Source organism: Diospyros lotus, chromosome 10, assembly GCF_014633365.1.
Source record: "Diospyros lotus cultivar Yz01 chromosome 10, ASM1463336v1, whole genome shotgun sequence".
Taxonomy (NCBI): domain Eukaryota; kingdom Viridiplantae; phylum Streptophyta; class Magnoliopsida; order Ericales; family Ebenaceae; genus Diospyros; species Diospyros lotus.
In genome coordinates, this window is record NC_068347.1 from 33,974,000 (window position 1) to 34,000,715 (window position 26,716).

Sequence of the window (26,716 nt, forward strand, 5' to 3'; positions counted from 1 at the left end):
TTAAAATTCTGAAATCTATTAGAATTAAAAATTTTATAAATAATATTTATTTTTCATAAAATTTTGAGAGAAATTTTAGAATATCTGAGTGATCTTATTTGTAGTTTATTCAAAATTTTGAAAAAATTACACATTTTTAGCTTAAAAATTTATCTTCAGCTGTTAGAATTTTTTTAATCTTTTAATGATCTTTTATTTATAACACATCATATATTATCAAAAAAATAAATATATGTGTATATATATTTATTAATATAAATTATAATTATAAATATTTTATTATTAATAACCCTTATTTTGGATTAGTACTAGACACAGTGGATCATTTCTAATCACAGAACCAAGAAGGCAATGCTGCGTCTTGTTGTCCTATGAGGGGACCGCCCCAAATTTGATTTCGTCGATGAAAGCCTTGAGATTTGCCGTCGACGATCCATGGTCGCCGGCGGCTTCAATAGCCAAATCCTTCCACTTCTTCGCATTCCTTCTCAACTCTTCTCCCTTCCCTCCTTTGCCCATCACCAGTTCTACGCACCTCTTGATCTCATCCCCATCAACTATTCCATCCTCGTTTTCTGTCAATCTGATCCCCGTCTTCCATGCATCTTCAACGAGCTTAGCGTTCATCGTCTGGTCCGACCATTGCGGGAAACCCACCACCGGAACACCGGAAACCAAGCTCTCGAAAGTTGAATTCCAGCCGCAATGGCTCACAAAGCATCCCACCGATGGGTGTTGCAGAACCTTCAGTTGGGAACACCATGGAACGATCATCCCAAGCTCTTCTAGTTCCTTCTTCCTGGTCAGCTTGTCTTCTTGCTTCTCGCCGTTTTCCGATCTTCTCAACACCCACAAGAACGGCCGGCGGCTCTCCAGCAGCCCTCGAGCAATTTCCTCCGTTTGCTGATCCGATAGGACCGAAAGGCTCCCGAAGGACACATAAACAACGGATTCGTTCGGCTTCGAATTCAGCCATTCGATGTAGTGATCCTCTGATTCCTGGAACAGGTCTCCTCCGAAAGAAGTGTCGGATGGATCCTTGCCGTCCAAGAAGGCCGAAGGGATCAATGGCCCAACGGCGACCAGGTTGATGCTCTTGGTAATTCGCAGTGCCTCGGTTTCCAATGCGTCGAATGTGTTGAAGAGAATTCTTGGGTTTTTCTCCTCAGCAAGTACCTCCAGATGCTTCTGAACCGATGGAATTGCGAAGCTATACGTGTTTGAAGCTTGAACAAAAGAGGGAAGATCGCGGCTATGGAGGCGAGGCAGTCGTGGCAAGTCGATGAACCACGACGGGTCGTTGCCATTCTCTCGAATGGCGTCGCCATAGCCGTTCAAGTAGTGGTAGTAAAACCCGAAAAGGCTGGCGGGCTGAACCCAGAGAAATGTGGACGAAATGTTATGATTACGAGCGATCTTGCCGACCGATGGAAGAAGAATGGTGTAGACCACATGGACGAAAGGCTGGCCTTTTGCCGCGGCGGAGGTGATCATCTCCTCCACCGCGTCGGAGGCCCTCCGCCGCAGCTCAACCATGTAGTCGTCGATGTCGACGCCGGTATTAAACCCCTCGACAGAGAAGCCGGCGAAGGTCAAGCTCGGCGGGGGAGAAGTGGCGGCCCTGGCCATGCGGCTGATGGCGGAGGAGGCGGTGACGAAGGTCACCTTGAGGCCCATGCCGGCGAGGAGCTTGGCGAACTGGAGAGACGGGTTGATGTGGCCTTGGCCCGGGAAGGTCACCAGCAAGACTCGAAGTTCGTCCATGGCAGCAGCTGCAGCTTTTTAGTAATAATTAAATATAATTCTACTTTCTGTTGCTCTGTTGAGGAAGATTATTGACTATTGAAGAAGAAGAAGACAATTACAGAGACTGACTGCTTGATCTTCTTCGCCATTTATAATGCTGATTGAAGCTCGAGGATGGAGATTCGTGACGTTTGTAGTGACGATCTGCATCGGTTCAGGTCGCATCAGCAACAAACAACCAATATTTAATGTTCTTTTGTCTTTAATATCCTCGATGGATGCTAAATTTGAAAGGTCTTAATTGTTAATCAATCAATGTCACTAATTGATTGCAACTTCGGATTATCGCCGTTAGGTATCCCTCACCGTTTGAACTTTCAATTTGAACAAAGCAGATAAATTATAGACAGAAGATTTTAGGATAAAGAGTAAAACTCATAATCCACTTATATAAATTTTAATTTATTATGATCTAATTATTTAATTTGTACTTGAAAGTACTAATCGATAGAAACTTGCATCTTTATTCATTAGCTAAGAAGATTGCCTTCAATTAGCTTTGCAATTAGAAAATTTATTTGCGGGTTGGAATTAAATCAGCTTTGCTCACTTTAAGCTTAGCTTTTGAGCTAATTTTTAGGCCTAAACTCGAGTTTAAGGTTGATTAATGTGAACTTAATTCAAGTTGATCGCAATCTCAACAGGAGTTCGAGCACTTGTTGGCAAGTTGAAACTCAAGCTCGAGTTGGAGCTCTTGGGCTCTCTAAAATCTATTATTTTATTTAAATTTAATTTATTATTTTATTTTATTATATATATAATTATATTATCAAAATAATTTAAAATTTGATAACTTGATATTAAATAATATATTTATAAAATTATAAATAAATATATTTATAAATAGCTTTGTTTATGAGCTTTTAATCCAAAAGATTTTTGAATTTTTAATTAAAACTATTAATATTTATCGAATTTTAATAAAATATATTCACAAACTCTAACTAGCTTAGTTTTATTAGTGTCAAATTTGATTCGTTTATCATTGATGAATCTAAAGGCAATCTTTCTTCATATTTATCTAAAGATCCGCCCTGGATTTGGCTTATTTAGGATCATATTTACGTATCATAATTTTTTGTGTGGATAATTTTCAAGCCACGTGTTGTAATCTTAAGATTAACGAGTCTAATTAACAGGATTAAGAGGTCAATCAATCAATCAAATGATGTAAAAAGACGTGAGAGATTAAATGAATTTTCAAGTCATCGGCTATCGCAATCAATTTGCATTCTTCTCCAAAGTTTCAGACTCAATGTTAGAAGACAAAATGAAAAGGACATGCGGGGTCTTTAAAATATTATTTTTGAACTGATTCACCGGAGATAGTGTAATATTTCAGATTTTTAAAAAGTACTCAATAATAATTTTAACATAAATTATAAGTAAAATTATTAAAAGATTAAGAAGATAAGTATAATTTTTTATAATTATAAAAATCGAATCGATTACAGAGAATACTTCAAAGTGTAAATGTCTATGAAAAATTATATAGTCTTCATAAGCGTCCTGAGATAGGATTTATAGTATTAAAAGAAATGGGAATCGAAACTATTTTCGATACAACTAAAATACAATTATGATTTAGATTGAAAAACTGAATTACCGTAAGGGATTCTCGAAAAATAAACGGAACCCTAGGGGGTTCCGATTTTTCCTAAAGATCAACCTTAGAGTGATTTCAGGACGAATCAAGGTTTGAGGATGGCGCATGAACGAAATTGTCCTTTTAAGTAAGTTTAAAATTATTGATTTTGGGATTTTTTTTTTTTTTTGTATCGTAATGTAAATTTATTGGACGTTTGAGCGTGTATTTGCAAATTAAGAAATTCCCAAGGATAATAAAGATGAAATATGAAGATTAAATGTGTATTTTTATCATAAATATATTAGTGTAATATATATAAGTGTATAATGAATGGCAGACTCTAGGGGAAAATATTCACGCGTGAGGGGCCAAATTTGCTATAATTAAGGGAAAACCAATTAAAGCATTTGGATAAGAGATTGGCTGTAATTATTTGATTAAGTGGTGTAAAATGTATATATATATATATATATTCTGTGTGTGTGCGCGTGTGTGTGAAGATGTAGAGTGCCGAGAGCTGTGAGAGAAGTCGAGAGAGAGAGAAATATAGGGCTTGTGAGAACTTGGTCGAGGGCTGTGAGAGACCGGGAATGAGAAAAGGAGAGGGACAGTTGGCTGAATTTGGCAATGGCAGCAAGCAGCCATGGCCGTAAGCTTCAAACGCCATGGGAGCAAACGTAGCAGTAGCATGAGTGGGCGACGATGCCAGTGGTCGGCAAAGATGGTTGGAACAGATCGTAATAGCTTGTTGCAGCCATGGACGCAAGCTTCCAACGGCCATGGCAGTGTGGCAGCGAGTTGGACGACGAGCAGGGGCGGCCGTGGTGGTGCGGCGACGGTCCAACAAAGCCAGCGAGGTTGTCGAGGATGATCGTGGCGGTCGGAGAAGGCGGCAGTGGTCGAGGAGTTGTGCGTGCAGTGCTGGTGCGTTGCAAAGAAGGAGGAGAAAGAAGAAGAGAAGAAAAGGAAAAAAAAAAAGAAAAAAATAAAAATAAAAATTAAAAAAGGAAAAGGTGGAGAAAAATTTCGAAAAATGCTAGAAAATTCTCAGAATTAATTTGGAGCTTGAGGAGTATGCTTGGAGTCAGAAAATTGATCGGGCACGCACTTTTAGATTTGGGCACGCATATCGAGAAAACCCGAAAGGCTAAGTCAAGGTGAGTAGAATTTCTTAGAAAATTTTAAAAATTCAGAAATGTTATTTTATGAATTTTTATTGTGAAATATTTTAGAAAATATTTGAGAAATGTTTAGTTTGGATTTATTGAGGAAAAATAGGAAGAAATAGGGGAAAAATAAAGAAAATGTAAGAAATTGTGGAAAAATAGGTTTTAATATTTATTTAAATAAATATGATGATTAGAATACTTGAGGCTTAAGTTGAAGTGACTTGTGTGAATTTTGAGGTTGTCACGCAAATCGAGGCGATGCACGTATTTCGAGGCAAGCGTGAGTATCGATGTAGCCCGATAAACTTGAGAAGGTAAGTGGTACTTCCAAACTAGATTTAGTTTTATGAAAATACTTAAGTTGTTCGACCCCAAAATCCAATGTTATGTAAATGATCTTATCATATCATCATTCTTTGATGTGAGTATGTCATGTAGATTGTATTTACATGTTTTGATTTATGAAATATGCATATGAGCATGATGAGTTTCACGGTCATACGTTGCATGGATTTGGGATTAGGTATTGGTGTAAGCACCCCTGCCCGGATATCCCAGCCGCCCGGACTACCCGAACGGGAGCGCCTACGGGAAGAGAAAAGAATGAGACACCAGACAAAGACCACCCCGGCATGCATACACGAAAATAAGAACAGCGGAAGCAAAGCTCAAGACATGCATGCACTATGGGTATCCCGTTAACACAGCGGTCACAAGATAAATAAATAAACACAAACTCCTGTGCCGACATACACAAGACTCGAGAAAACACCTGGCACAGTACGAAATAATAGAGTAAATTCTACTTAGACATCAGAGTGGATAGGGATTGACGAGACTGCCTGTACACCACACCGACTCTGTCGTTAAAGCTGACTCCCTTGCCATGGCCCACGCCGCCACTACCTGGAATGATAGAAAGTAAGGTGAGTCAAGAGACTCAGCAAGCATAAGGAAAGAAAGGCTGTAGGCTGAATATAACCAGAAAACTCTTCCCAAAATAAACCCCCAGGTACACACAAGTTATGAGACGCTATAATACAATAGTAGAGCATAATAAAAGCACATACCGGTCCTTGGGGCCCACACAAGACACATGGCACCCAAGTCCCATACCAACCTGCCGCTGCCCTGAAAGGCAACAAATATCTACAACAAACCTGCGCGCGCAATCCCGGGTCGGTACTCCCGTCACCCGTATTCGTCAGTACTCCCGACAACCGAGCCATAGGCTCCCTCAGAACGGTACTCCCGTCCGAGAACTAAATACTACCAGTATCCATGCAATGCACATAGAAATGCAATGGCGTAGTGAGCATCAACGTGATACAAGGCGCCCATACATCCAGGTATCAGGCCATGCTCCGCCCACATAGTAAACCACACGCCATGCATATGCCGCGCTGGATGCAACCTAACCAAGCTAGAATGTCCGTGTCCAAGCATACTCAATAAATGAATATCCCAACATGCATCCCGTACCCATGTGCATATCAAATCATGAACAGTAATACAAGGTATCTAATCATGCAGTAAATCACATACCGGCAGAGCTAGTCAGCAATGCCCGGCACCGGTCAACGGTCAGTGACTAGGAGTGTCCGCCCAACGGTCCTCTTCAGGGCCGTATCGTAGTCTACCCCAACGTCACCAAACGGTTGACCCCTGCCCCACTGCTCAATAGCTCTAACCAAATCATAAGTAAATCCGAGAAAAATCGTAAATAAAATCCGTACGACTAGGAACCTAGTTCCCCAACTGGGTTCAGCATCATTCCGAAAGGAAATGGGGGCGGTACAAACCCCCTGTAGGCTCAAAACGAATAAAATTATAAAAGCCTTGGATTTAATTTAAATTAGAACAAATAAATAATAATTTAACAAATAAGGTTAGGTGCCGAATTAAAGTAAGGGAGGTGATACAATACAAGAAATCACGGGGCCTTTCACGGGAATTAAAGATCAAGAAGAGAGGGTTGAGAGCTTGCCTTTACACGGTCGTTCCTTGCTTTTCTTACGAACCTGCTGCGAAGTAAAACGTTCGCTGGCAATAAATAAAATCGCAGTTTTAATTAAATAAATCTACCGTGTAATATAAATAATTTAGCCGTCTAAAATCCCACGTAAGCACACCTCAAATAAAATCTTAACGAGTCTCATATTTATTTTAAATTAAATCATGCTAATAAAATCCTCGAACCCAACTTAATAAATTAAATTTAAATCGAACGACTCAAAATTCCATAATTAATAAACGGGCCGAAACAGACGAAGGGAGCGTATAAAATACGAGAAATCATAGGGTTTCTCACGAAAATTAAAGAATACGAGGAAAGCATTAAGAACTTGCCTGAAACTAGCTGATTCTGACCTCTCTCAAGCTCCCGAGGTAAATTAAATCATTTCCTACCAAATAACACAACCGGGACCCAAATTAATTAATTTTAATCGCGTAAAATTTATAATTTAAACATGACATGCTTTGACTAATTTTTACCCACGTACCTGATCAATTCTCATGCCGAAAAATTCCAAAATTTCTTTATTTTTTTTCTTTATTTTCTTCCTCTTCTTTTCTTCTTCTTCTTCTTCTTCCTCCCTGCATCACCCGCGCCTGCACTTCCTCTTCTCTTTTCTTCTTTTCTTTCTTTCTTCTTCTTTTCTTCTCTTCTTCTTCTTCCTTTCTTCTTCTCATTCTTCTTCATTTCTTCCCCGCGGCTGCTGCCTCCTTCTTCTTCTTCCCGCAACCAGCGCACCAGTGGCGCGGCCGAGCTCCACATCCGCCGCCTCCAACTCCGCCTCCCACGGCCACGCGTACCACCGCTGCTACTGCCTCGCGTCGCCGCCGCCACCGCTGCTCCGTATAGCCCGTGGCCGCGACGAGGTGCTCGGCTGCCATGGCCGAGCTCTCGGCCAGCTCCCGTGGCAGCCACCTCCTTCTCTTCCTCGTTCTATCTCTCTCGCGACTGAGCTCTCTCCCTCACCCAATCTCTCCATCTCCCTCCCTCACTCGACTCCCCCCCTGCTCTCTCGCGACTCTCATTCTCTCTGAGTTTAGATTTTTTTGGAGAAGGTCACTGTGCCAATCTTGGCCTCCAAGCCATTCACGCGCACCACAGCCACAAATTAACTTATCAATTAATTAATTTAAGTTAATTTCTTAACTCATTATTATTATCAATATGTATTAATTAATTAATTCAAATTAAGTTAACATAATTTACACATTTTTTATTATTAGCAGTATTATTTTTACCACTCTTTGATTACTTTAAATCATCAAATACAGAAATTTAATAATTATTTTCGTCTCCAAAATTTCGAGATATTACAATTGGCATCGCTGCTTTGCTAATGGTGAATCCATACACCCCGACCTGGTAGGGAGACTGTAAAAATGGCAAGTAATCTTAAGGTGCAATCGATCCAAACATGAGAGTTATAATATTATGTGCATTACATACATACATGAACATTAAATGTTTTGTTCCCGAACTTAAATGATTCATCTTCTAACTTGGGTTTTACTTCTAGAATATTCAAACGTTCCAAATAAAGATTGTAGTAGAAACGAGGATGAATGAGGTATGAAATGGCACTTAACAAAGTGCATGATGAGTTGAATGCATGTTATGTAGCCCATGTATTTAAGTTCTGCTACTTTGAATTCTAAATGTTTTGAGGAATGATGATGTATAGTCTCATTTATAGTTAATGATGCTATATAACCTTATTTATGGTTAATGAGAATATAAGAATTGATTTATGATTAATGTTAAGATCTTAGATTCGATTCTAACTTTCGCATTTAATGTTTATAATGATTTTCTTTCCAAATAGATGTATGAAAATTTTGAGATGGATATGAAGAACGATATGGTTTACCAATAGTTTTAGAAAAAAAAATTATTATCTTAAAATTGTCCCAAGTAATAGCGCGCTTGAAAAATAGGGTATTACAATGAGCATTCGATTGACCGAATAGATCGAATTGTTCAAATCGAATAGTTCGAATTTATATAAAATATCAAAAGGAACTGATTTAAATAGATGCTCAAAACGAAGCAAACAAAAAAAATGAAAAGAATGAAAAAAATGAAAAAACCAAACTAATTGAAAAAAAAAAAAAGTTTTTCGAACTAATCGACTGGAGGTGAGCATTCGATTGATCGAATAGATCGAATTATTCAAATTGAATAGTTTAAATTTATATAAAATATCAAAAGGAACCGGTGAGATAGATGCTCAAAACGAAGCAAATAAAAAAATGAAAAGAATGAAAAAAATGAAAAAAACCAAACTAATTGGAAAAAAAAAAAACTAGAAAAATGAAAATTTTGGCAAAAAAAACAACTTAGTCTTTAACATTCCTATCCGTTAGTTATTTCAAATTGTTTTAGTAGGAAGGCCAAACTAAACCAGTTAGTTATTTCGAATTGTTTTAGTAGGAAGGCCAAACTAAACCAGAATAACCAAAATTACCTAACTTGAAAATCGAACCAAACCGACCTACAACTTAATCGATTTTGATTTAGTAAAAATGTTGTTCACCCCTACTATATTAGTCTGGTTTAAGATTGGTCCAAATTTAATTTGATTTTCAATTTACCTATTAATTTTAGTTGACTTTTAGTTTGATTCAGAGAGATCCAAGGAAGAGCCATGTTTATTTTTTATGTTTATTAATTTCAAGAATCTTAGAAGAATTCTCAAATCCCACCGATCTCAAAACTAATTCCAAAAATCTCACATCTTCTTATTTGTATAAAAGAAAAACCTCCACATGTAAGATTATTTGACTACAAATTCTTCATTCTTTTTCTCGAGTTTAATTACTGACTTGAACACGAGGCTATACTGAGATATTTAAACGAACATGTTATTTAGACACTTAGTTGTAACACTTTTGTTAATATTTGTGTATTTATATATTATATTTGTATTGATAAGATATAAAGTACAATACATAATTACACGAATATCATTAAAAGTGTCACAATTAAATATCTAAATAGAATTTTTCATACTTAAAATGTAGAGATAGAAGATTGTTATATAATCACTACATATATTCTTTATGATAATTATTATAAAAATAAATAAATATTGAGGTGATAGCTAGATTTCCTTTCTTATATAATCAAAGGGTGTATAAATGGTCAGTAAAATTGAACCAAATTGACCGATTAACTTAAAAATCAAACTAATCGACAACTAAAAAAATCAACTTCAAACTATATAAATCGAACCAATTAAATTGAAAAATCGCAAAAAAAAAATTGAAATAAGTAATAGAAAATATATAAAATAAAAAAAAAACGATGTCATTTTATAAATATCAAAATAATATCATTTTAAAGTTTAGTCAAATCGATTAGTTTGATTCTTTTAACCAAAAAATCGAATTGAAAATTAAACTTTTAAGAAAAATTAACTGAACTGAACTCATGAAAAAAAAATCAAATTGAACCAATAAGTTCAATCGATTCATTTGATTAGTTTGGATAAACCGAATCAGTTTTGAATTTTTCCTTAGTATTTATTTTCTGTTTTATATATTTGAGTATGGCCCACTTCCTTGCTTATCTTAACAACTACTTAATTTGTGGAGGGAACATAATTGGGTGTCAAAATGTAAGCTGAATATTTATTTATAATATTTATATATTAACATAAAGACATAAGATAACATTAAAATCTTATCAGTAAGTGTTCAAATGACACTTTGCCTTTGACAATAAGACCGTAAAATGGCCCACCGAGGATTCATAACAGTGAACACTCACTTTCAATCTGCTACCAATCCGTACAGTCTTGTTCAATCAATATATGAATTGAAAAAATAAAATATACAAAATATTTTTAAAAAAAATATTTTTTATTATATTTATTAAATTTATCTCATAACTTCAAAAAAAAAAAGTTACGTGATTTCTTATTTTGAATTATTTACATAAATTTATCTTTTTGGCCATCTGAATAAATTTATCTTAAACTTTACAAATAAAAAAAATGACTTATATACACCTAATACATTTTAAAAAATTTAACAAATATTCTGATAAAAATATTAGAATACTTACTAGCCCTATTTTGATCATTCTTAATTCACAAAACATTCTAACTTTATTGTGATATAATGTTATCTTAATTATTTTAACAAACACTATTTAAACAAATAACTTATAAATAGGATTCAATGTAACTTATATATATATATATATATATATACACGTTACTTAGTTTATACTAAGCAATACTTATTTGACAATTCAAATATAATGATTATATTGGACTACTCATTGAATTATTTCAGCACAGTAACTTAACATGGTAGACTTCACATTATTATATTTAAGTTGTCACATCAATATTATTTAGTATAAAGTAAACAACGTTACGTAAGATATATATATATATATATAATGGTAACGCATAACAGGAAGAGCTCTGAATAGTTTTCTCTCTTCTCATCCTCTCTCAAATCATTTGTGTTACTATCTAGAGAAGGGGATAAAATGGAGAGAGAAAAAGAATAGGATGGATGCAAACGATTTGGGAAGAAAGAAAAAAGATTATTCGAGACCCCATCCTTACGACTCGTGTCCTAGCGTTTGGTAACTAGGACATCCAACTTAACCATTTTTTCATATATATATATATATATTTGAAAAAGTTAAGTCCAATATTTAATTTTGATGTTTATAGAATTAATAATAGTTATTTATAAATTATTAGTTATTTTTTCAAAAATTATAAATATATTTTTAATTTTTAAAAATTATAAACACTTTATAAATTATACACACTTTTTAAACATACAGAAAAAAAAATTATAATAAAAAAATATTTATAATTTTTGAAAATGTAATCAATAATTTAAAAAGAAATATTGTTAATTTCGATAGTTTCAAAAGTAAATATTAATTTCTTACTTGACTTTATTCATTCGAGCGGTCTTTCTAGGATGTGATGGGAGAAGGAAGAAAGATTCTTAGGTTTAAGTACATGTAATTAGAGTAAGAATTTATTATTGGCACGTGATCTTTAGACTCATAATGGCGCCATGCTAAAAAAAGAAAATTACTATTGTCTCCTTTGTTTTTTTTTATTTAAAATAATTTAGTTTGTTATATTTTAAGATTTGCTAGGTGAAGACTAACCAAGGAGTTGTTTTCTCCGTTTCTTCCTTCTCTTTTTTTATTGACAAAAGAGAAGCTAGCTAGCGACATAGGTCTATACAAAACGGTCGATTTTTTGCTATTTTATTATTTAATATATATGTCAATTTTTTTTTGTAAAAAGAATAACATTAAAAAAATAATAATAAGAGTAATGTTAATAATAATTGTCTTAAACACACAATAGTTAAGATATAATAAATATATTTTATTTTAAAATAAAATATATTTATTACATCTTATTTTTAACATCTAAATAATCTGAAGTTAAGTAGCTATAAATGTATATTTTTTCAACATCCAAACAATTCTATTGACCGATAATAAATGTTTCTTCGTGTTTTAAATTATTTAATTAACCAATAGAGTTATTTAGATATTGAAGAGAATAATGTATATTTAGTATTGTTTAACTAACATTATCCATAATCTAATTAATTGATGATAAATTCATGGTATACCAAGCTAAAAGAAATCACATAATATCAAACATTGACCAAATTCATATTTTTACCTTTATATTTTCATATTTTTTCACGTGACCATTTAAGTTTTTTGTTATTTTAATTTAACTTATATATTTTAATATTTTTTTCATATTACAACTTAAATTTTTTGTTGTTTCAATTACACTAACGTATTTATATTTTTAAGTTAATTTGACACCTATATTTCGACACGTAAAAATGTGGAGTTAAATTGATTTATTTTAATTTATTTTTTATACACATCAAAATATAAAGATTAAATTGACTTAAAAATTAAATACAAATGTGTAATTAAAATAATAAAAAATTTAAATTGTTATATAAAAAAATATTAAAATATAATAATTAAATTAATTTAAAATATAAATTTAATAGTATAATTGAACTAATAAAAAAATTTAATGACTGAAAAAACATAGAGTTACACCAACAAAAATATGGTTTGGCCTCGAAACATTTAACACGTGTGATACCGTAACGTCATGGCTTCATTATGAACGTTGCTGGTACAATAATGTCAATGGCGGAGCCCAAACTGAACCTATTGGCCTGATGGGCCACGTATGCATCTGCATCACATAATTGCCCAAAAAGATAGCAGATATTTTAGAGTGCCTGACGAGTTTACTGCCTGAGTTATCCAAAAGAGACAAAAAGTTAAAATCAACTCTACTCACTTTACAAATTTGTCAAATGAATCACCGTTACTCTCTCCCTATTCGCTCATCTCCTTTTCATAACCATCACCTCACCTTTTTGTTATATCTCGTTATCATGTCACTCTCGCCTTGTCTCATCTTCATTACCTCGCTATTATTGTCGTCTTGTCTCATCGAACGTCACTTCATAGCGAGGCACGATGACAAAGTAAGGGCAATGGTGAAGCGACAATCATGAAAGGAGACGAGCAAGAGGGAGATAATAGCAGTGACCTATTTTACAAATTTACAAAATGAACAAAAGTAATTGTCTTTTTGTCCTCCTTTTTATAAGGTGCTTGATAAGTTTGTCGGGTCCTATAAAATAACTCAAAAGATAATTACAATCCCCCAGCCCCACTCAAATTTGGATATATTATATGACGTGGCAGATTTTAGGTCATTGAATTTATGAACCCATTTATATAATTAGAGGTGTCCAAATTCTCTAAATTGGAAACTTTAAGAATCTCAATTTCAATGAAGTTCGGATTGAAAAGACACCGTGGATACAGCTTAGTGTAATAAGATGCTTTAAAAAAATTGTTGCTTGACCAATATCGTCAATCCAATAACAAATCAATTAAATTAATCAAACTGAATAAATTAATTTTTTTTAAAAATCAAACTAAACTAAGGAAATAGTTGCTCAAATAAAAAAAAAAACGACCAAGAGAAGAAAAAAATAAAAAATAATAAAATGTAAGTAGATTGAAGTAATTTGAGGTCAATAATTTTTTTTTAAATTGAAATAATTGAATTGAATCTGTGAATTTTGTTAAAAAAATGATATTATTTTTATATTTTAATTGGTTTAATTATCATAATTTTTTTAATAAAAAAATGAAATCGAGTTGAATTAAAATAATCAAAATATTCAAATTTTAAAATTTTAAATTGAATTGATCTACAGATTAAATTGAATCGAATGGTAAATTTTAACCGGTTAAATTTGATTACTTTGATTTAAATGAAAATTTGCTCACTCTTAACTGTGAGTGAATGTAAAACGCGAAGACTATTGATTTATGACGTGTTTTCCATTCACCAAAGCGAAGGTGCTGCAATGGCGTCTGTAACCACTGACACCATTACTCCCTTGCAAAAAGACAAGACACAAACAGACGAACAAGATCATCTCCTAAGTCCTGCTTCACAAACATCGTTTTCAGACCCTCCAGAATCCTATCCTTTTTGTAATCAATGCTTCCTTTTTCGTGTTTTTCAATATATTTAACTGATTCCCGTAAAGAATTCTGGTTTTTGTGACAGAAGAAAGAAGAAGAAGAAAGGAACCTCTGAAATGGATCATGGCGGCCATGTGCTCGTGGTAGCGTTTCCGGGGCAAGGCCACATCAACCCAGCTCTGCAATTCGCCAAACGGCTTCTGGGTATGGGCCTGAAGGTCACTTTTGTGACGGCGTTCTCCGCCCTCAACCGCATGACGGAAACCGCCGCCGCCGCTCCGCCGGGATTGAGCTTCGTCGGGTTCTCCGACGGCTACGACAATGGCTGGAAAACCTCAGACACGGAACACTTCATGGTGGAGCAGAAGCGGCGGGGGTCGGCGGCGATGGAGGAGCTCGTGGCCTCCGCCGCCGCACAGGGCCAACCTTTTGTCCATGTGGTTTACTGTATCCTTCTTCCTTGGGTCGGCCGAGTCGCCCAGAAGCTTGGCCTGCCGGCGACGTTTCTCTGGCTTCAGCCGGCCTCGCTTTTAGACATCTACTTCTACTACTTCAATGGCTATGGCGATGAAATCATGAAAAATTCGGACGACCCGTCTTGGTCCATTCAGCTCCCTGGATTGCCGCCGCTCACCGCCGACGATCTTCCGCCATTTCTGTTCCCTTCCGATCCCAGCAACTTCGCAATCGCTTTGTTCAAAGAGCACATCGATGTGATCACAGATTCACAACAAACAAACCCGAATTCGAAAGTTCTGGTAAACACCTTCGACGAATTGGAATTCGATGCCCTGCGATCCGTCAAGAAGCTGAACATGATCGCCGCGGGACCATTAATCCCGACGGCTTTCTTGGACGGGAAAGACCCGTCGGACACCTCCTTCGGCTGCGACCTGTTCCAGAAAACAAAAGACTACACGGACTGGCTGAACTCGAAGCCCACTGCCTCTGTAATCTACGTCTCATTCGGAAGCTATTTGGTGCTGAAGGATCACGAAATGGAGGCGATAGCCCGGGGGTTGCTGGAAACCCGGCGGCCGTTCCTGTGGGTGGTTCGATCGGGCGGCACCGACGACGATCAAGGGTACGAGCTGAGCTGCAAGGCTGAGCTCGAAGAGCAAGGACTGGTGATTCCATGGTGTTCTCAAGTGGAGGTTCTTTCGAATCCATCAGTCGGGTGCTTCTTCACCCATTGCGGTTGGAATTCTTGCATCGAGAGTTTGGCTCTGGGCGTCCCTGTGGTTGGTTTTCCCTTGTGGACAGATCAAGCGACGAACGCGAAGCTTGTTCAAGATGTCTGGAAGGCGGGGATCAAAGTGAGGAGAAACAGAGAGGGAATGGTGGAAGACGGCGAGGTCAAGAGGTGCTTAGAAATGGCAATGGAAGGGGAGGAGATGAGAAGGAACGCCAGGAAGTGGAAGGATTTGGCAAAGGAAGCCGCCATGGAAGGTGGATCATCCTACTTGAATATTAAGAATTTTGTTGATGAATTACGAGGTATTTGATGCATCATGCATGGACATTATTGTAGTTCAACATCGTCAACGTCTCGCTATTAATCCCGTCAATATCTCGTTACTTTTTTTTAACATTAATTAACGAAAATTATGAAATTATATATTAAATTAAAATTTAGTAATATTTTTATACCTCAATACAAAATTCGATGACCATTTATACTATTTAACATTTTAAATTTTTGTAAATTATTCGTAGATGAAATTTAGAGTTGCTAAAGACCAAGGGAGCTTAATTGACCCAATTCGACCATTAATCCAAACAATATGCAGGTCGTGTCGATAAATGAAAAATGCCCCCTCTCCAATTCCATCAAAATGAAGGCAAATTGAGTTAACTCACAAATATAGGTATGAGTGCATAACTACCGCAACCATTTGGGCCAGTTTGCAAATGAAATCAATCATTTTATCACTTATCCAAAATCCAAAAGGGATCATGTTATCCTAATTTTCTTTCCTAAATTAATAATTTGGGTTTAATTAGTTTAAAGGTTTCAATTAGATAGAAAGTCTAATTGGGCCAAAACTAAAATGAGTGAACTAAATTGGGTCATAACCCATAAGCCCTTGGGGTTATTTTCTTCAACATAAGGACGATTTTACATTTTTAAAGTGAGATTGAGGGTTGGGCTTGACCCAATTTAGCATGGGCTTTTGAGGATCAATGGATTTCAAGTCAAATCCTTTAGCTTTCGGGTCAGTTCCTAACACTCAACAGGGTTAGGTTTAAGTTGACTGATACTTTAACAAAATTTTTCAACCATAGGAACAGAAAATGTCAAAATGACAAGATATGTGGACATAATACAACAACATTTTAGACTTCTAGAACGCAATTAGGCTACCCTACCAATGAAATGGACTTATCCGTTTCTTGCCCGTCACACAGTTCAATTAATGTAATTAAAGATTAACTACTATTATCTAAGAAAAAAATTAACTTACTAATAATGCTAAAAATATTTACATCAAAGTTTCTCATGATCCAACAAATAAATTATATGTAATCACTTCTAATCAATATTGAGGGAAGCAGATTAATTTTATTTTAATTATAATTATATAATAAAATATAATTATAGAATATATGTTTTTTGTCGTATGATCTTAAATTGCAATCACTTGCTTGGTGGAGATTAAGTCAGACTCTCTCAAATCTTAATATGCTTAAATATGTATATCATAAGAAGTGAAAAGAATATAGAAAAGAACACAAAAATAATTAGAAAAGAATTTAGAATTTCTATAAAGAATCAACTAAGAATGTAACAAAATGAATTACAACTAAAGTAAATACCCATTTGTAGAGCTTTCAGACCTATGTGCAAAAGACAGATATGCCTTCCCATTAATTATTTATAAGGGTATAATTTACATATTCAAACTCTCTATCTATATCTACATGCAATTGGATAACTTTGGAATCTTCCAAAACTTGTGCCTTTATCACTTTAGGCAATGTACACAAATCATCTCCTTCCATATTTTGAAGGTTTCTCAAATTATGTCATGTTATTTGCCTAATAAACTCGTAACACATGTAAGCATGTCTCAGTGACAATCTTGTTGTGTCTCAATCAATTGGATTATTCTCAGAACTCCTTGTCATTGTCATATATTATCTACGTGGCGAACCCTTTATACCTCACAAAAATAATAGAGTTTTCATTACAGTGACACAAAACACATACTCTTTTAACACATTAAAAACTAATAATTAAGTAGCAAAATTGGTAAATGTATGAAACACTTTATTTAATTATTGTGTTTGATATTAAACTCATCTCAATGGAGGTGCAAATCTAATGCCAAAATGAGATTTGAAGTAAATGGTTCAACAACAAAAATTAAGAACTAATCAATGAATTGGTTTGAAAACCTTTACAAAATATACTCTTATCAAAGGTTAGAACATTATGAAATATATTATTTTATATCTGGATATTTGAAATATAACATAAAACTTCCCTTAATTTTATAATCCTACTTATATATTTTCCTTGTTAAAATTGTTAATAAGATAAAAATATCTTAACAAAAAGAGACTAAGCGACAATTAAATTGTCATATCGGAAAAAGGTGAAACGGAAGAAAGAAAACATGAGAATATTTTTGTCATATTAAAATTTTTAACACTCGTATAAAAAAAATATAATTAAAATAAAAAAATCTTTGTTATTTCTCAAAATGTCAGGGTTTCCCTGTAATTTTATAATAGTTATGGTGTTTAGTGTAATTTAAGCACTTTGAAATGTCTGCGATTCTTTATAAAAGTCAAACTATGACCATGAGCTCATGTTTTGCCATTTAACGAATCCAAATCAGGGCAGGAAGCGAACTGAAACTCGTCGGCTTCATCTTCCCCGGAGAGCTTCAAACTATAAAAAGCCCCTCTTTTTAGTGTTCACTGCATCGAACCCAATATCCATAATCATCTCTTCTTGCAGTCATCAGCCAATCACGATGAACCCTCACATCCTCCACTTGACGTTTCCAGCGCAAGGCTCCATCAACCCATCTCTCCAGTTCGCCATAAACCTCGCCAAAACGGGCGTCAAAGTCACCGTTCTGGCCAGCGTCTTCGCCCACCGCCGCATGTCCGAAGCCTGCTCCTCCGCCGATGGCTTGACCTTGCGCTCCTTCTCCGACGGCTACGACGACGGCATCAAACTTAGCGACGGCGACCACGAAAGGTTCTTCTTCCAGCTCGAAACCCGCGGCTCCGAAGCCCTGGCCGAAGTCATCGCCGCCAGTGCCGCCGCAGGCAGTCCGGTGACAGCTCTCGTCTACACCATGAACATGTCTTGGGCAGTCAAAGTCGCGGATTCGTTTCGAATACCGTCTGTAGTTCTCTGGATTCAACCGGCCACTGTTTTGGGCATCTACTTCTATTTCTTCAACGGCCATGCCGCAATAATTAGAGAACTTGGCAACGACCCTTCAAGCTCCGTTCAGTTACCAGGCCTCCCGAAGCTCAGTGGCCGGGACCTTCCATCCTTTCTCGACCCTTCGAGCTTGGACTCAGTCACTTTTAGTTCCGCATTTCAGCGACACAAAGATCAAATTGAAGCACTGGATGCCGATCCCAACCCAAAAATACTGGTGAACACGTTTGATCGATTGGAATCAGAGGCCTTGAGAGCCGTTCAAGGGCTTAACTTGGTGCCGATCGGACCATTAATCCCATCATCGTTCTTGAGCGGAAGAGAAACTAGAGATCACCATCCCTCCGACACTTCATATCTTGAGTGGTTGGACTCGAAGCCGGAGGCTTCGGTTGTCTACGTCTCGTTCGGAACCGTCGCAGTGGTATCAGAGAAGCAAATCGAGGAGATGGCATCTGGGTTGCTCTCAACCAATCGGCCATTTTTGTGGGCGACAAGAACTCCTGTGAGTCACAGAGAAGAGCTAGAAGAGAAGGGGATGATAGTGCCGTGGTGCTCCCAAGCGGAGGTCCTTTCCCACCCGTCTCTGGGCTGTTTCGTGAGTCACTGCGGCTGGAATTCGACCCTGGAGAGCTTGGTCGCCGGCGTTCCGATGGTGGGCTTGCCGCAGTTCACGGATCAGCCGACGAACGCGAAGCTTGTGGAAGATGAATTTAAGACGGGGGTGAGGGCGAGAGCGAACGAAGATGGAGTATTTGAAGGTGCAGAGATAAAGAGGTGCGTGGAGATGGTCTTGGGAGGGGGCGAGAAGGGGAAAGAACTGAAGCGGAATGCCGAGAAATGGAAGGCTCTGGCGAAGGAAGCAGCTATGGATGGCGGATCCTCAAGCTTGAATCTGAGGAATTTCTTCATCGATGGGCTGCTTCAAGATCAAGTTCCACAGTAGAATAGATCCATCTCTTTGGCCATCAATTATGTTTACGATTTATTTCTAAAGTTCCTCTCATCTTCTTGTGTTTGTCTTCGGTTCCTTTTAACAGTAACTTTGTTTGTCTAAGTCATTTCGACACTCAGTTGTGAACACAGATTTATTATAGAAAATAAATCTGTGATAGCAATGGAACACTTCCACAATATTTTTATCATATTAAAATATAATTAAATTATAAAATCAATAAAAAATCTTCGTTATTTCTCAAAATGTCAGGGTCTCTATAATTTTATCATAGTTATGGTGTTTAGTGTAATTTGAGAACTTTGAAATGTCTAGATTCTCCATAAAAGTCAAACTATGAGCTCATGTTTCTCCATCAACTAAGACAAATCAAAGCGTGAAGCAACTGAAACTCGTCTTCTTCATCGCTGTTCATCTTGTTCGGCTAACTTCGAACTATAAAATAATCACACGACCCACAACCTCGACAGACAGTACCAATGATCCAATAAATTCAAATAAAACGAAACATAAACTTAACATAATGCACACGAAAACAGAAACGAAAAAAACATATACGTGTTTGGATTCGAAAGAATCCTACTCACGGCAAAACTCCATTTCTAGTCAATCCACTATAAAATGCATGACATATTTACATAAAATTTACAACAATAAACAAAACAACATAAACAAGAACTCTTTCTTGATCTCACGATCACTCAAGAATAATACATCAATCAAAATACAATGCTCACAATACACCAGACAATCTCACTCATTCAACCTTATCGAATGACGTGTCTCAGATCTGGTTTGAATGCCGCGATTTTCTTCACCGATTGATCACCTTCACACATTCAGTTCTTCTTCCATGTTGTGTGCATTGAGTTCTTCTTCGTTATATAGTTCTCTCTCTCTCTATGTTTCACGATTAGGGTTTCTTTATTCATGTGTGTGTGTCAAGAGAAAAGCCATGCCCTTTGTAATTTCCCCAAAACTCACCTCTCTCTCTGTCTCTATATATATATATATGCAGGTCAAGGACACAAATAGCATTAGGATAAAAGAATAAGCCTTGGGCTTGGGTTGTTCGATGGCAGAAACCGTGGCACAAATCCAAATTATTTGACCCAATCCAATTTTGAGTCACAAATATAACAAATTTCAGCTTAACTCAAGAATAGATTAATAATAAATTTGACTTGAGTCCTTTGCAACTCTCCCAGTTATATCGGGAGCACATTGAAAGCAACAACAATACTTGCTCAAACTTATGACTCGACTAATACATGCCTCACTATGGGTAACAGGAACCCCTATCAAGACTCTTATGAGCAAGACATTAGGGCTAACACAAGGACTTTCATTAGACACGAAAATTTCCCAAGGTTCCCCTTAAAACTTACACATTTTCGCCTCAAACTTAATGGAACCTAATATCCACAATCATCTCTCCTTCAATCATCATCCAATCACGATGAACCCTCACATCCTCCACTTGATGTTCCCAGCGCAAGGCTGCATCAACCCATCTCTTCAGTTCGCCATAAACCTCGCCAAAATGGGTGTCAAAGTCAATGTTCTGTGCAACTTCTTAATTTGCCCACCGTCGCATGTTTGAAGCCTACTTCATCGTTGATGGCTTGAACTTGCGCGCATTTTTCGATGGGGTTGAGGGCAGTAGTGAACGAAAATAGAGTATTTAAAGGTACCGAGACTCACGCAAGAACGATCATCTCAAATAATAAAAGAAGAACATGAGAATTCTATCTAATTTAAAAAATTCTCTACTTTTACTGAGTTATTGTAGTATTTTTATTATATAAAAAATATATATTACACTTTTATAAACACTCTCTATTCACAAAATCACAATCTAATTACACTTTAAAAAAATTTCGTCTCAGACAAATGGGATGCTGAGGTTTATGGGATAAAAATGGGGACAACAATTGAGTTGGGAGGCCAATTTATAAACTTCCCCTAGGCATTAATTATGCATTGGTAGCATGGGGTGTCGCTTGCATTTTCCAATCTTTCACAAAAATTCAAAAAGCTGCTGTTTAATTTCAAAAGCAACAGCCATTTCTTTTTGACAAAATGCATGATTATTCCTTGGCTCCTTCTTCTTTTTTAGCTTCTCTTTCTTTTTTGACTTTTATTTTAACACATTTATCGGATGAATCTTATTATAATGATTTATCGCAAAAAGCTGAGTTTTTTTGCTATCTTATTATAAAAAGAAAATTATAGTTATTGTCTTTACGTACCCCCTACCTACTATCATTTTTTGTATTTGTTGTTGTACAAATCATTCCATACTTGGAACAATCATCTAGATCTAAGATTTAGAATATTATTACTGCCGTCATTACCAACCAAGAGAAAGATAAACAAAGGTGAAATTTGAAAAATATAAATAAAAATGAAAAATAAAAAAATCCTTAAATATAAAGATAGTTTAATATTTAATTAGAGTTAATTATGGATAGAAATTATAACACAATATTAAATCTAAGCGGTACTTATTGTATTTTTTCAAACATTGGGGATGCTTTTGTAGTTATGATAAATTTATGGGGTACCCACGCTATATTTTTCTTATATAACTGGTTGAGTATTACTTTCTTTTTCAAATTTTGTGTTATAAATTTTGAAATTGAGGTCCAACTCGAATTAATTTAAATTTTTGGTGATTTGACAAATAAATTGTTATATTTTAACTTGAGAGTCAAATTGTTTGCTATTGTATAGTTCATATTTAAAGCTTGATAAGATAAGAATTAGCAAACAATTTTACAGGAAGAACTACCATTAAGCAATTTTTTTTGTAATTTAGAACAAAATTTAGTGAGCAGTTATGTTGTTCAATCGTCCACATTAGTAGCCATGCCAATATCATGTTAAACTCTTTTAATGTCAATTGATAATAATTATAAAATTATATATTAAATTGAATATGAATGATATTTTAATTATAAATTGAAATTTAGTGATCTTTTTATGTCTTAGTGTAAAGTTTAGTAACCATTTATACTATCTACCCTTCAAAACTTTTATGGATCATTTGTAGATGAAATTTAGGGTTGCTAAGGCTATCTTCTCCCAGTTATATTATAAATAATTTATTCTCTATTTTGATTTTATCTCGAAAACTGTGTATATTTCAACCACACTCCTTATTATATTTTATAGTTCATTCTTTATTTCATTTATTTATTAATAAACTTTAAATTTATTTATTTTACCTTACTTATAATTTCCATTACTATGCAAATTTATTATTTATTTTTTAATTTAATCAATAATTAAATACACAAATCAATAATCAATACACACATGCAAATAATCAATAATTAAATACATAAAATAATTAAATACATGCATATATAAAATTAATAATCAAATACATAAATACACAACATCAATAATCCAATACAAAAATAAATACAAAATATACAAAATCATAAACCATACGCGAGACTCGCCAAAAAAGATGTCACCGTTGCCGCTAGTATTGCTCGTTGTTGCCACTGCCATTAGATTTGGTGCCTACAACTCTGTCTTCTTTGAAATCTTGATCTACGTTGATGGCCGTTGGGGATGGGAGAGAGATGTGATAAGGGCTACGTGGGTTTTGATCTCCAACTGTGGCGAGCCTTTTCAAATTTGTCAATTTTTTTGCGAGGAAAAATAGGTATAACAAGTATTGTTGGAGCTAATTTTCTCATCTTGTCTCCCAATTTTTTGGCTTAGCGAGCAAAAAATGCCATTATTGGAGATAGCCTAAGGATTAAGGGAGATCAATTAGCCAAATTCAACCATTAATCCAAATAATATATATATCTTGTCAAGAAATAAGAAATGCCCTTTATTCCATTCCGTCAAAATCAAATCTAATTGAGTTAACTCATAAACATTGCTACAAGCTCATAATTATCACAAGCATTTGGATCATTTGATCTACTTTACAAATAAAATGGGTCATTTTATCACTTATCCAAAATAAAAAGGGATCGGTCTATCCTAATACTCCTTCCTAAGTTAATAATTTGGACTTAATTGGTTTAAACGTTTCAATTAGAAAGCAAGTCTAATTGGGCCAAGACTAAAATGGGTGAACTAAATTGGGTCAAAGCTCATAAGCCCTTGGGGGTGCTTTTCTTCAATTTAGGGATGATCTTACACTTTAAGTGATATTGAGGGTTGGGTTTGACCCAATTTGGCTTGGGCTCTGGGGAAACAATGGATTTCAGGTCAAATCCTTTTGTTTCCGGGTCAGTTCATAATGCTTAACAGGGTCAGGCTTAGGGGATTTATCTAAATCCGATCAATTGGTTATTTCAGCTAATAAAAGTAGTCCTAGTGATCATCCTTGTCTTCTTTCAGAGAATATTTCAATATTTATCATTTATTCTAATTGAATTCTTTTATTCCATTCAATCTTAAAAAAAAATATATATATATATACGTGAGTTTAATAATTTAACATTTTCACAATTTTGAATCTTTTTAAGTCCCATTAGAATAGGGTAATATAATAGTATTAGTGATGATCCTAAGTTAAGTTAACAATTTTATATAATGCAACATTTTAGACTGTTAGAACACAATTTCATTTAGGCTACTCAGCCAATGGAATGGACTTAATCCTATGTCCATTTCTTGCCCGTTTCTCGGGCCTTCGTCTACCCAAATATGTATATCATAAGAATCGAAAATAAAACAAAAGAGAACGTTAAAACAATTGGAAAGGAATTTCGAACTTTTGTTAAGAATCAACTGTAATAAGAATGGAACAAAAGGAATTACAACTTCAAACTCTCTATCTATATCTATATGCACCTGGATATAACTTTGCAATCTTCCAAAACTAGTGCCCTACCACTCTAGTCAATGTATACAAATCATGTCCCTACGCGTGATAAATATTTTGAAGGGTGCTCTCAAATTATGTCGTGCTATTTGCCTAGTGGCCTCTATGTGTTCTATAGCTTGCATATTCACAGCACGTCCAAACATATCTCAATTAACTGGATCATTCTTAGAACTCTGTGTCATTTTCATATATTAATTACCTGCATAGTGAATCCTTTATTTCCTATGAAAACGATAGTCTCAATTGCAGCGGTAGAAAATAGAAACTCTTTTAATGTACTAAAAACTAACAATTGAGTAGCAAAGTTGATAAATATATAAAACACCTTATTTATTGCGTTTGATATTGAGCTCATTTCAATGCAGATGTAAATGTAATGCCAATATGTGGTTTGAACCAATGGTTCAACAACAAAAGTCAAGAACTAATCGATGAATTAGTTTGGTTGAACTAAAAAATCAATCAGAGAAAGAAAAAAATTAAAACAATCAAAATAAATAATGAGAACATAATGGACATACTTATAATTAATGATATATAGAGATATTTTAATATTTTTTAATGTTGAAGGGGGAGTTAACTAAGATAGTAGGAAATTATAACAAAATATTCAATCTAAGTGGTACTTATTGTATATTTTCAAATATTAGGGATACTTTTGTAATTATGATAAATTTATGGGGTACCCACGCCATATTTTTCTTAAATTTTATGTTATAAATTTTAAAATTGATGTCCAACTCAAATTAATTTAAATTTAAGGTGACGTGACAAATAAATTGTTATATTTTAACTTGAGAGTCAAATTGTTTACTATAAGATTAAATAAGTTAATGTAATTCAAAAATAAATAAATAGCTGTTGCTATCTCACTCAGAAAACATTACCATTCAAACAAACATGTTGACATTGGAAGCGGTTCTCCATAAAGCAAGGGTGCAGATGCTACCTTTTGATTGTTCTTTTCCGGTCCAAATTGCCATTTTCTTAGGATAAGAAAGGATCCCTTAGTTCATCGTCTCTTAACAGCCGGAATTGAACGTAATTTTTCGTTTGCATACTAAATTGTATATTTAATTTAGTATATAATTTTATAATTATCATTAATTATTGTTAAAAAAAATTATTGAAATATTAATAATTTTGTATTTTAGTACAAAATTCAATGATCATTTATATTGTTTAGTCATCTATGTCTTTAGCGTTCTTAACATTCCATTAGTCTCTTTTAACGATAATTGATGATAGTTATAAAATTATGTATTAAATTTAAGTTAAGTGATATTTTCTCTACAAATTAAAAATTAGTGATATTTTGTATTTTAGTACAAAAATCACTGATTATTTATACTATTTAGACTTTAATTAAGAATGGAACAAAATGAATTAGAACTAGGAGAATATCCATATTCACAAGTTTCAGACCTATGTTCAAAAGACATATTATAAGGGTATAATTTATAAATTCAAACTTTATATCTTTATCTACATACAAGTGGATAACTTTGTAATCTTCCAAAACTTGTGCCCGATCACTCTATGCAATGTACACCATTAACATCTCTACACATGACAAATATTTTGGAGTCTCTTCTCAAATTAGGTCATGCTGATTTCTATGTGTTCCGTAGTTTGCATATTTATAGCACGTCCAAACGTGTCTCAATGACAAGCTTATCGTATTCCAATCAATTGGATTATTCTTAGAATTTCACGTTATTGCCACATAACCTACGTGGTGCTTGCATGGCAAAGCCTTTATACCCCCACGAAAATGATAATCTCCATTACAGCGACACAAAACAGGAAATCTTTTAACTCACTAAAAACTAATAATTGAGTTACAAAGTTGATAAATGTATAAAACACTCTATTTATTATGTTTGATATTGAACTCACCTCAATACAGGTGCAAATCCAATGCCAAACCGAGATTTAAACCACATGGTTAAACAACAAAAATCAAGAACTAATCAATGAATTAGTTTGGTTTAAACCACCTAATATGTTCATAATTAATGATATATAATTTAAATATTGTTAATATGTGACCAATTTTTTTTTTTTTTTTTGTAATCTCTCATTAATCTTTTGTTTAACCAAAACAATTATAGAACTAATAGTGATGATGCGGAGCCGATCACCCTCTTCTGTCTCGGACCAAGTACCTGCAAAAAGGGTGGGGACTCGCTCCCCGTGATCCCTCTGACGCTCAAGTCAGTTCATAGGGTTTTTGAGGAGTATAATAGTAATGGAAAAATAATATATGAGTCCCTTAGGAGTCAGATCCCCCTACCTGTAGAGGTTGCCCTCTATTTATAGATGTCCCGTGGCCTTTCCCTTAGGAGATAAGATATATTTCAAAATGAGAGGTTAATC

The 26,716-nt window shown here is 34.8% G+C and overlaps 3 protein-coding genes across 3 annotated transcripts; 2 read left to right on the plus strand and 1 right to left on the minus strand.

Moving 5' to 3' along the window:
* Window positions 1-255: 255 nt before the first annotated feature.
* Window positions 256-1,875, minus strand: LOC127810878 (crocetin glucosyltransferase, chloroplastic-like). Its single transcript, XM_052350458.1, has one exon. The coding sequence runs from the start codon at window positions 1,762-1,764 to the stop codon at window positions 370-372; it is 1,395 nt and encodes a 464-aa protein (XP_052206418.1). The 5' UTR covers window positions 1,765-1,875; the 3' UTR covers window positions 256-369.
* Window positions 1,876-14,145: 12,270 nt separating this feature from the next.
* LOC127810830 (crocetin glucosyltransferase, chloroplastic-like) lies at window positions 14,146-15,771 on the plus strand. The gene has a single exon (XM_052350394.1). The coding sequence runs from the start codon at window positions 14,233-14,235 to the stop codon at window positions 15,619-15,621; it is 1,389 nt and encodes a 462-aa protein (XP_052206354.1). The 5' UTR covers window positions 14,146-14,232; the 3' UTR covers window positions 15,622-15,771.
* Window positions 15,772-18,099: 2,328 nt separating this feature from the next.
* On the plus strand, window positions 18,100-19,467 carry LOC127811263 (UDP-glycosyltransferase 75C1-like). Its single transcript, XM_052350974.1, has one exon. It carries the CDS (start codon window positions 18,100-18,102, stop codon window positions 19,465-19,467), a length of 1,368 nt encoding a protein of 455 aa, XP_052206934.1.
* The last annotated feature ends 7,249 nt before the right edge of the window (window positions 19,468-26,716 follow it).